Source organism: Thalassophryne amazonica, chromosome 8, assembly GCF_902500255.1.
Source record: "Thalassophryne amazonica chromosome 8, fThaAma1.1, whole genome shotgun sequence".
Taxonomy (NCBI): Eukaryota; Metazoa; Chordata; class Actinopteri; order Batrachoidiformes; family Batrachoididae; genus Thalassophryne; species Thalassophryne amazonica.
The window spans coordinates 24,546,969-24,559,607 of NC_047110.1; the positions used below are offsets into that span (position 1 = coordinate 24,546,969).

The 12,639-nt window shown below is 39.7% G+C and overlaps 1 protein-coding gene across 1 annotated transcript in view; it reads left to right on the plus strand.

Moving 5' to 3' along the window:
• LOC117514868 (POC1 centriolar protein homolog B-like) overlaps positions 1 to 12,639 on the plus strand; it is a 137,553-nt gene that overhangs the window by 35,524 nt on the left and 89,390 nt on the right. The window contains exons 2-3 of the mRNA XM_034175445.1: positions 705 to 789; positions 9,665 to 9,836. Coding sequence (XP_034031336.1) covers positions 705 to 789; positions 9,665 to 9,836 — 257 coding nt within the window. The remainder of the gene's footprint in view (positions 1 to 704; positions 790 to 9,664; positions 9,837 to 12,639) is intronic.

A 12,639-nucleotide genomic window follows, 5' to 3' on the forward strand; every position in this document is an offset into this window, starting at 1 on the left:
GCTCTTCTGCAAAGGGGACAGGATGACTGCACCGTATTGAAGGGAGGATGGATGGGGTCATGTATTGCGAGATTTTGGCAAACAACCTCCTTCCCTCAGTAAGAGCATTGAAGATGGGTCATGGCTGGGTCTTCCAGCATGGCAGTGACCCCAAACACACAGCCAGGGCAACTAAGGAGGGGCACGGTAAGAAGCATTTCAAGGTCTTGGAGTGGCCTGGCCAGTCTCCAGACCTGAACTCAATAGAAAATCTTTGGAGGGAGCTGAAACTCCAAACCTGAAAGATCTAGAGAAGATCTATGTGGAGGAATGGACCAAAATCCCTGCTGCAGTGTGTGTAAACCTGGAGAAAAACTACAGGAAACATTTGACCTCTGTAATTGCAAACAAAGGCTACTGTACCAAATATTAACATTGATTTTCACAGGTGTTCAAATACTTATTTGCAGCAGTAACATACGAATAAATTATTAAAAAATCACACATTGTGATTTCCGTTTTTTTTTTTTTTTTTTAGATTATGTCTCTCACAGTAGACATGCACCAAAGATGAAAATTTCAGACCCCTCCATGATTTCTAAGTGGGATAACTTGCAAAATCGCAGGGTGTTCAAATACTTATTTTCCTCACTATATATATATATATATATATATAAAACTGTCAGGTAAATATAATTGTTATTGTATCCCTGTTGTTGTTGCAGGAAGATCCCACCCTCGAGAGGTACTTCACAGGGCACAAAGGCGCTGTCATCTGTGCAGACTTCAATCCAAATCACAAACAACTTGGTAATTCCTGCTGCCACATGTTTTATGTTCTCACTTTGTCAGCTTTGGGGTAATTTGGGGTAATTTTTGATCCCACGCTGTCCTTTGACCTCCACATTAGGGTATTACCAAGACTGCTTTTTTCCATCTGCAAAATATGCTTTTGTTTCTTCTAGATTAGATTATTGTAATGTCCTATTTTCAGGGTTACTGTAGTCCAGCATTAGGGGTCTTTTGCTGGTTCAGAACGCTGCTGCCAGACTTTTGACACAAAGCAGAAGGTTTAAACATATTACAACCATTCTGGTATCTTTGCACTGGCTTCCTGTCTCTGTAAGAGCAGATTTTATGGTCTTGTTATTAACCTATAAAGTTGTTCATGGACTGGCGCCTTCTTATCTGGCCAATTTGGTGAAAGCCTACGTGCTGGCCCTGATTTTGCGGTCGCAGGATGCGGGACTATTGTGTGTTCCCAGGGTGAAGAAGTCAGTGGGTCAAAGAGCTTTTTCTTATCGTGCACCCGCTCTGTGGAACAGTTTCCCTGCGACTGTGAGGCAGTTAGAGTCCGTGGACATTTTTAAGTCAAGACTTAAAATCTATTTTTATTCGCTTTCTTATGAATAGCTTCTATTATTTTTAATGTTTTATTCTTGTGTTTTTAATTATGCATTTGAATTTTTTTCTTTACTCACTTAGTGTATTTTAAATTTTATTTTGAACTGTTCTGTGTGAGGCACCTTGAGGCAACTTTTGTTATGATTTGGCGCGTTATAAGCTGATTAAATTAGATATGCATCTCTGAAGGTCATGGTTTGAAAAGTTGTCCATACTTTTGAAAACCTTGTAACTGGAAGGATGTCCATGATCGAGAGGGATATGAAATCATTGTTCATTTATTCATTCATGGGAAAGGTATGAATAAACGTCAGACTGATGTGTCTTCACATGTCAGTTTGACTCATTTATAGACTGTGACCTTCGGGGGTGCATATCCATGAAAGTGAGAACGGGACTTGACAAATTCACAGTTGTGGAATTTAAATTAGGTACAGTTAAATTAGGTACAATTACATAAATTAGGTACATTTAAATATAGGTACAGATAGAGCCTTCTGTCTGCACTCTTTGTACCTGTGTCTGTTTTCTGAAAACTTGCAGATATGGACAAAGTTGAGCAGTACCACTGGAAATGTAATAAATAAATCTCAGGCTCAGATTTTATTTATTTGCATTTTCCATACTGTGCAGAGTTTATAAAGTTTGGTGTTGTAAGGAAGTCACATTCTTTTGCACTGTATTGTTTTAACTATATAATTTTGTTGACTTTTTTGTCATACATTGCTGATATTTGTTTACTGTTAATTTAAAGGGCATAATCTTAAATAGCTTTGCATCCATATATCACGTTCACAGGACTGTACAAGTTGATGCATTGCTTGGTTTAGAGCTATTGTTGTAACAAACTTTTTAGGGGGCGCTAATGGACTCATGCTGCACATTTTCACGGGCTTCGGAAGCAGGTGTTCTAACCACAAGGCTTAAGAACATTTTGTGGTGTTTATTGCACAGCACCACCTTCTGGCCATCATTAGATATACACTTGAGGAACTTGCATGAAAAGGAGAAACCTGCTTGCAGTGTTGTCCGTGTCCTATGATTTATGATCAGTTATTTTTAACATTGCTCCAGGTGCAAGACTGTAGGTCTGTTTCTTCAGTAATTTTTAATCATAAAAGTATGAAACAGATTTGAAAATGGGCCAAACTAAACACTTTGCATTAAACATACCAGAAGCTGCCATAACTGCCCTGATGTTAAGCATGAATCTGGAATATTTCATTCAGAAATGGAATACTTTTGAAGTTTTTGCATCATAATTTGTTTTATGACATCTGGCAACATTGTCTGCCTCCTTCAGCGTAACACTGGGGGGAAAAGTATTATTATAATGACGAACTCTGGACTTACACTGTATCATGAAAATAACATATGACTGGAGTTGTAACAACAGGAAAACCATATTCTTGAGTGGTGTGGCTCTTTAAGGGTCAAATATTAGTCTGGTAGGAATTTATTTACATGACTTCAGGGTTCTAGCTAGAACCATTTTAGTGCCTGGTAAATTATGTTGTTGCGGCTCACAGCTGGGGGTGTAGGGGCCCCCAGTGGGGATCAAGGGGGCAAAGCCCCCTCAAGCTATAGGGATTTATACAGTAGTGTTCAGAATAATAGTAGTGCTATGTGACTAAAAAGATTAATCCAGGTTTTGAGTATATTTCTTATTGTTACATGGGAAACAAGGTACCAGTAGATTCAGCATTCATGATAAGCACACTCTTAAGGCTATGAAATTGGGCTATTAGTAAAAAAAGTAGAAAAGCGGGTGTTCACAATAACAGTAGTGTGGCATTCAGTCAGTGAGTTCTTCAGTTTTGTGGAACAAACAGGTGTGAATCAGGTGTCCTCTATTTAAGGATGAAGCCAGCACCTGTTGAACATGCTTTTCTCTTTGAAAGCCTGAGGAAAATGGGACATTCAAGACATTGTTCAGAAGAACAGCGTAGTTTGATTAAAAAGTTGATTGGAGAGGGGAAAACGTATACGCAGGTGCAAAAAAATATAGGCTGTTCATCTACAATGATCTCCAGTGCTTTAAAATGGACAAAAAAACAGAGACGCATGGAAGAAAACGTAAAACAACCATCAAAATGAATAGAAGAATAATCAGAATGGCAAAGACTCACCCATTGATCAGCTCCAGGATGATCAAAGACAGTCTGGAGTTACCTGTAAGTGCTGTGACAGTTACAAGATGCCTGTGTGAAGCTAATTTATTTTTCAAGAATCCCCCGCAAAGTCCCTCTGTTAAATAAAAGACGTGCAGAAGAGGTTACAATTTGCCAAAGAACACATCAACAGGCCTAAAGAGAAATGGAGGAATATTTTGTGGACTGATGAGAGTAAAATTGTTCTTTTTGGGTCCAAGGGCCACAGACAGTTTGTGAGACGACCCCCAAACTCTGAATTCAAGCCACATTTCACAGTGAAGACAGTGAAGCATGGTGGTGCAAGCATCATGATATGGGCATGTTTCTCCTACTATTGTGTTGGGCCTATATATCGCATACCAGGTATCATGGATCAGTTTGGATATGTCAAAATACTTGAAGAGGTCATGTTGCCTTATGCTGAAGAGGACATGCCCTTGAAAAACCTGGATTAATCTTTTTAGTCACATAACACTGCTATTATTCTGAACACTACTGTACCTCTAAAATGTTATTGGCAAGCTGTATTTTAACCAATTTTGAGTGGTTTTACATGCATTGAAAGCAAGAATATTTGATGGGCATATAGCATTTGCTCTTTTCTTCTTCTTTAATCCAGTGAAGCAGAGTTTTTCTATCATGACAGTTTTTTTTCCAACATATTTGACTAGGATAGCATTCCTTAAAAAAAAAACAAAAACAACATAACCACTAATTGTCTTGTTTGAACAAGAGCCGAATGAGGCTCCCCCCCCCTCGTGCTTGCTCTCTGCTGCTCCTCCTCCCCCTCCTCCTCGCGCTCACCGTTCCTCCGAACGTTTTGGAAATGGGAGCCTTTAAACTGTAAAATAAACCTTAAACTTCTGAATGTGTCAACATCTATGGACACTGAAACTCTGGATTATTTTAATGAAATGTTTTAATGGAGTTTTTTTCCCCTTTAAATCAGTACAGAGAGACACACAGTGTCTCTGTTCTGATCTGTTTTAAGTGCTGTAAGCAGCTGACAGCTGAGCTCTCTGCTTTTTGTGACAGAGATATGAAGAAAATTAGAAATATATTTGCTATTTCTTTAATTATTTGGTAGAAATTGCAAAATAAAACAAAGTACAACACTATAAGCTTGAAATATGATTGAATTGGTACATTTTTCAGCAACATTTCAGTTAATTTTTTGGAAAATCCGTGCCGGGCGGGAGAGGAAATTTGAACCTGAGAGCTAGGAGGAAATTTGCAGTGCTGGGTGGTACCGCCTGGCGCTGCCCACCGTAGCTAGAACTCTGCATGACTTCATATTTAAAGTGCATATCACTGGTAAATAACATGCCAAATGAACAGACTATTCTAAATAAAGAAAGAATTATGAAAATATTGATGCATTGCGTTTTATTTTTGGTGCTATATATCCTTAGAAATTAAGTCATGAACATGTGGACTTTAGCCTGATTTCACCTGCTGCTGATAAACCCTCAGGATGCACTAAAACAATTAGTACAGTAGTGTTCAGAATAATAGTAGTGCTATGTGACTAAAAAGATTAATCCAGGTTTTGAGTATATTTCTTATTGTTACAAGGGAAACAAGGTACCAGTCGATTCAGTAAATTCTCACAAATCCAACAAGACCAAGCATTCATGATATGCACACTCTTAAGGCTATGGAGCCTTGTCATGGACCATTTTCTTCAACTTCCACCCAAGATTTTCAATTGGATTGAGATCCGGACTATTTGCAGGCCATGACATTGACCCTATGTGTCTTTTTGCAAGGAATGTTTTCACAGTTTTTGCTCTATGGCAAGATGCATTATCATCTTGAAAAATGATTTCATCATACCCAAGCATCCTTTCAATTGATGGGATAAGAAAAGTGTCCAAAATATCAACGTAAACTTGTGCATTTATTGATGATGTAATGACAGCCATCTCCCCAGTGCCTTTACCTGACATGCAGCCCCATATCATCAATGACTGTTGAAATTTACATGTTCTCTTCAGGCAGTCATCTTTATAAATCTCATTGGAACGGCACCAAACAAAAGTTCCAGCATCATCACCTTGCCCACTGCAGATTCGAGATTCATCACTGAATATGACTTTCATCCAGTCATCCACCGTCCACGATTGCTTTTCCTTAGCCCATTGTAACCTTGTTTTTTTCTGTTTAGGTGTTAATGATGGCTTTTGTTTAGCTTTTCTGTATGTAAATCCCATTTCCTTTAGGCAGTTTCTTACAGTTCGGTCACAGACGTTGACTCCAGTTTCCTCCCATTTGTTCCTCATTTGTTTTGTTGTGCATTTTCGATTTTTGAGACATATTGCTTTAAGTTTTCTGTCTTGACGCTTTGATGTCTTCTTTGGTCTACCAGTATGTTTGCCTTTAACAACCTTCCCATGTTGTTTGTATTTGGTCCAGAGTTTAGACACAGCTGACTGTGAACAACCAACATCTTTTGCAACATTGCGTGATGATTTACCCTCTTTTAATAGTTTGATAATCCTCTCCTTTGTTTCAATTGACATCTCTCGTGTTGGAACCATGATTCATGTCAGTCCACTTGGTGCAACAGCTCTCCAAGGTGTGATCACTCCTTTTTAGATGCAGACTAACGAGCAGATCTGATTTGATGCAGGTGTTAAAAAAGTAACCGTTACTGGCTGCCACAATTTTTTTTTCTTGATTTGTTATAGTGTTTCTTAAAGCCAGAAAGCTGCCATTTGAAATGACTTTAGTTTTATGTCATGTCTGTGATCTGCTTTTTTTCTACAAAATTAAACAACTGAATGAACATCCTCCGAGGCCGGTGATTCCATAATTTTTGCCAGGGGTTGTAGTATTTAGTTGTATAACCACAGTTTTTCATGATTTCTTCACATCTGCGAGGCATTAATTTTGTTGGTTTGGAACCAAGATTTTGCCCGTTTACTAATGTGCTTGGGGTCATTGTCTTGTTGAAACACCCATTTCAAGGGCATGTCCTCTTCAGCGTAAGGCCTCTTCAAGTATGACCTCTTCAAGTATTTTGACATATCCAAACTGATCCATGATACCTGGTATGCGATATATAGGCCCAACACCATAGTAGGAGAAACATGCCATATTATGATGCTTGCACACCATGCTTCACTGTCTTCACTGTGAACTGTGGCTTGAATTCAGAGTTTGGGGGTCGTCTCACAAACTGTCTGCGGCCCTTGGACCCAAAAAGAACAATTTTACTCTCATTAGTCCACAAAATATTCCCCCATTTCTCTTTAGGCCAGTTGATGTGTTCTTTGGCAAATTGTAACCTCTTCTGCACATGTCTTTTATTTAACAGAGGGACTTTGCGAGGGATTCTTGCAAATAAATTAGCTTCACACAGGCATCTTCTAACTGTCACAGCACTTACAGGTAACTCCAGACTGTTTTTGATCATCCTGGAGCTGATCAGTGGGTGAGCCTTTGCCATTCTGGTTATTCTTCTATCCATTTTGATGGTTGTTTTCCATTTTCTTCCACATGTCTCTGTTTTTTTTTTTTGTCCATTTTAAAGCATTGAAGATCATTGTAGATGAACAGCCTATAATTTTTTGCACCTGCGTATAAGTTTTCCCCTCTCCAATCAACTTTTTAATCAAACTACGCTGTTCTTCTGAACAATGTCTTGAACATCCCATTTTCCTCAGGCTTTCAAAGAGAAAAGCATGTTCAACAGGTGCTGCTTCATCCTTAAATAGGGGACACCTGATTCACACCTGTTTGTTCCACAAAATTGACAAACTCACTGACTGACTGCCACACTACTGTTATTGTGAACACCCCCTTTTCTGCTTTTTTTTTACTAATAGCCCAATTTCATAGCCTTAAGAGTGTGCATATCATGAATGCTTGGTCTTGTTGGATTTGTGAGAATCTACTGAATCTACTGGTACCTTGTTTCCCATGTAACAATAAAAAATATACTCAAAACCTGGATTAATCTTTTTTGTCACATAGCACTACTATTATTCTGAACACTACTGTATACAAATAATGAATGTCTGTGAGTTCAATGATGTGAATATTAACTAAATCTAAAATTTGTGAAATTAAAATTAAATCTAAAATTGAGTTTTTGTTCCATTGAAAGAATGCAAAAACATTCATTATTTGTTTTATACAATGGCTAAAATATATCCTTGTCATTTGATATTTTATTAATTTACAAACAACAGAAAAGGGACTTACATTTTGGTGTTCCATTCCTGCTAAACAGTTCAACACAAACTTTACATAGGAGTCCAAATTGCGGCGATGTAGTCCATGATGCCGTGCACTGACTTTGTGTACTTCCAAAACAAAAGAAGGAAAAAAAAGACTTTGTTTAGTTCCTCAGTCCAGTGAAAAATCATGTCAGCTTTTCAGCTTTTCATCCTAACAGCTCGTCATGCCTCCAGGCGGCTTACAGCGGAGTGGATTTGTTTTTTGTTTGTTTGTTTGTTTTTTCTTTTTGTGTTAGAAGAATTAGCACCGTCAATTAGCTCCTTAAAATCGTTGTCCATCAGCAAAACAAACACCATCATCTTTAGCGAAACACCACCCCCGGTAGTGTGAGCGTGCGCGGTGGTCGGGGCCCTGCAACAGCAAATTTCAAATAGCACAAAAATTCACGCTACAAAAAAAGTATTGCACGGTCAATGAAACACCATGGCGAGTAGTGACATTATGTAATGTTGCTTATTAGGTGGACAGATTTTCCAAAGATAATATTTTGAGGAGGAAAGTGAGTTTTTATATATATATATATATATATATATATATATATATATATATATATATATATATAGATATAGATATATATAGATAGATGAGATGGAATGAGATTTATTATCATTGTCATTACAAATACAACAACAAGATTACGTTTACACTCCAGTTACCTCAGACACAATACAGCAATTAATCCACAATTATTACTTGTTTACCGTAATAATGGCACACATCAAAATTAAAAACAACACATATACATTTGACATTGTTTATGTGCTGTAAACTTGAAGCAATCCGTCATCCGAATTGAGGCAAAGTGGGTGAGGGCTGCAGCAAACATGAGTCGCGCCGCCATCAGTTTGGGGGGGGGGGAGTGGCGTGAGCGGAGGCTGAGATGGGGTGCGTGGTAGGGAGCAGGAAGTGGGGGAGCCACCCCCCACCATGGAGCATGCTTCCAGTCTCTGTCCATGTGAGTCAGTTCTGTCCGTGTGGGAGTCCGTGTGGGAGTTAAGATAAGGGGCAGCCGAATGTTCACCAAGGCCATATACATTCTTCTGGAGGAAAACAATGGGCATTTTGTCCTTCAGAGGCTGATAAGCCTGCCGTGTTTGTGGTTGAGCAGTAAAAAACACTTTTACAGTTTTACATGATCAAACCAGATCCAAAATTATGACTATTCTCCAGTTTCTGAAATCTTCTGCAAGGTGCGCATTTGCTCTGAGATGTCATCCAACTTGCGTCTGAGTTCGTTAGCGCACTCTGAGAATGCATCGCCTTGCCCAACTCATTAATCATGACGGACAAGTGAGGGGTCGTGGTTCTGGTGGCAGCTGTCTTGCCAATTTACCGGTAGGTCAGGGCAGCAGATAAGCCAATCAGTACCAGCCCTGCTACTATGATACCAAATATAAATAAATCCTCGACGTCCTCCACAGAGAATGGCGCAAAACATGCGACTCGCCACGTCTTCCAGGCATTGAGAACATAGCCCGCAGGGTAGGTACCATCTGGGCATGCAGGGTCCCCTGGCCCTGATCTTCTTGTAGAAAAAATATAGTTTGAAGAATTCACAGTCTGTTGAAGTAGGGACTTTGAAGGTTGGAGCGAAGATAAGAGAGAGAGGAGGAGATGCGACCGCCCTCGCTGGAGTCCCAAGCCAAAAAAAAAAGTGATCTGGTCTTTTTTTTTATCAACTACATCAGGACTCACACAAGTTAAGGAGTTGGAATTAATGATTCATAATCTGGTATGTAATTATTATTAAAAAGATATTACTGATTGGAGTACAATATACCCTTTAAATACTTGTGGTTTCTTCATCTATTGCCTCTGTTGATTACACCATTTATCATTTAGACTGAATTACCTCCATTCTTCTGCCTTTTGTGTCTATTCAGCTTCTGGATCAGTGGATAAGAGTCTAATGATCTGGAATCTGGCTCCCAAGAGGAGTGCCTTCCGCTTTGTTGGACACCAAGACACCATCACTGGAGTGCACTTCTCTCCTTTCGGCAATGTGGTGGCCACTTCCTCAAAGGATAGAACAGTCCGACTCTGGAGGCCCTCTATGTAAGCTGGAGTTGCACTTTAATGAGGATCTTTTATTTCCTATGAAGTACAACAAATTCAGTGATTTTGATTTTTTTTTTTTTTTTTAATGCTTTATTTAGTGTAAGAATCCTAGAAATAATGTTTTGCACTGACTGGTGCACAAGTATTTGAGTTTTACGGTCACTCCAAGATTAAGTTGTGGGGTTCATCTTTTAAAAAAAAAAAAAAAATTAAGACAAAAATGAATTTAATCATTGCGGTATTGATTTAGAATGCAAACACCACTGGCTATATACGGTGTATCTGGAAAGTATTCACAGCGCTTCACTTTTTCAATATTTTGTTATGTTGCAGCCTTATTCCAAAATGGATGAAATTCATTTTTTCCCTCAATATTATAGACACAATAAATACCCCATAATGACAATGTGAAAAAGTATTTATTTTTTTCAGATTTATTAAAAAACTGAGCTTCAGTGCATCCTGTTTCCACTGATCATCCTTGAGATGTTCTACAGCTTAATTGGAGTCCACCTGGGGTAAATTCAGTTGACTGAACACAATTTGGAAAGGCACACATCTGTCTGCATATAAGGTCCCACAGTTGACAGTGCACATCAAAGCACAAATTCAATTTCAATTTATTACATTTTATATTGTGCCAATTCACAACAAAGCTGCCTCAAGGTGCTTCACACAAGTACCAACAAGTTGGTAACCTTACCAACCTCTAGAGCAAGCACACAGATGACTGTGGCAAGGAAAAGGTCCCCCTGATGATATTGAGGAAGAAACCTCAAGAGGACCAGACTCAGAGGGGGGGACCCATTGCTTAAGCCATTCTAACAGTTACAAGGTTTTTACAAAGTTTTACAGAGCTGAAGGAACAGAAAACAGGAATTCAAAGACATCTGCTGCATCAGCTTCAGGCATGGCATCTTGCAGTCAGTCCAGCATCCTGTTGTCCACAGATGCCACTCCCATGCATTTCCCTCCACACCTTGGAGAGAAAGAAAAAGAGCAGAATCAGTTGTCAGGAAAAAAAACCACACCTAAGGTATAATTCATCAGCATTAAATCGACAGGAAAGCAGAAGGTGATCACCTGCCACTAGCCCTAAGCTTCACTAGACCCAGAATTTAGCTAAAGTTGAGTCCGGGGCCTGTTCTGTTGCAAATAAAATTACTTTAAAAAAGATAGGAACCATAGTACCATACTGTGCCAGTATGCAAGCCATACGAGAGGGAGAATAGATGTGTCTTAAGTCTAGACGTGAATGTCTCTACAGAATCAGACTGTTTATCCTCCATAGGAAGACATTCCACAAAACAGGTGCATGATAAGAGAAAGCTCTGTGGCCCCCAGACTTTTTATTCACCCTAGGGACATAAAATAGTCCTGCGCCCTGAGAAAGCAGAGCCCAGGCTGGTATGTAGGGTTTAATTACATAGTTGCGTAGGTCACAAACCAAGCATGAGGTCAAAGGAATTGTCTGTAGACTTCCGAGACAGGGTTGTCTCGATGCACAAATCTGCCAAAGTGTACAGAAACATTTCTTCTGCTTTGAAGGTCCCAATGAGCACAGTGGCCTCCATCATCTGTAAATGGAAGAAGTTCAGATCCATCAGGACTCTTCCTGCAGCTGGCTGCCCATCTAAACTGAGCGATCAGTGGAGAAGGGCCTTAGTCAGGGTGGTGGCTTGATACCCCAATGGTGGACTGGACCCCTGTATGGACTCTCATCAGTTGTTGTCGTGTTGTGTTCTGTATTGTAAACCTTTTGGGTAGAATGGCCTAAGTAGTCAGTCTGCTTGAAGTTTCTTCCTCAGTATCATCAGATGGAGTTTTTCCTTACCACTGTCACCTGTGTGCTTGCTCTAGGGGTTGGTAAGGTTAGACCTTACTTGTGTGAAGCTACTTGAGGCAGCTTTTGTGTGATTTGGTGCTATATAAACTAAATAAATTGAAATAAATTGAAATTGTTACTCTGTCAGAGGTCCAGCATTCCTCTGTGAAGAGAGGAGAACCTTCCAGAAGGACAAGCACCTCTGCAGCAATCCACCAATCAGGACTGTATGGTAGAGTGGGCAAACCGAAGCCACTCCTTACTAAAAGGCACATGGCACACCACCTGGAGTTTGCCAAAAGGCACCTGAAGGACCACGAGAAACAAAATTCTCTGGTCTGATGAGATGAACGATTCAAGACTTTGGTGTGAATGCCAGGCATCATGTTTGGAGGAAACCAGGCACCATCCCTACAGTGAAGCATGGTGGTCCAGCATCATGCTGTGGGGATGTTTTTCAGTAGCAGGAACTGGGAGGCTAGTCAGTATTGAGGGAACGATGAATGCAACAATGTACAGAGACATCCTGGATGAAAATCTGCTCCAGAGTGTTCTTAACCTCAGACTTGGGGTGATGGTTCATCTTTCAGCAGGACAATGACCCTAAACACACAGCCAAGATATCAAAGGAGTGGCTTCAGGACAACTCTGTAAACGTCCTTGAGTGGCCCAACCAGAGTCCAGACCTGAATCTGATTGAACATCTCTGAGAGATCTGAAAATGGCTGTGCACCAACTATCCCCATCCAACCTGATGGAGCTTGAGCGGTGCTGCAAAGAGGAATGGGCAAAACTGCCCAAAGATAGGTGCACTATACTTGTGGCAGCATATTCAAGAAGACTTGAGGCTGTAATTGCTATCAAAGGTGCATCAACAAAGTGTTGAGCAAACGGTGTGAATACTTACTGTATGTAAAATGTGATTTCTTAGTTTTTTAAATTTTTAATAAATTTGCAATAAAAAACAAATACACA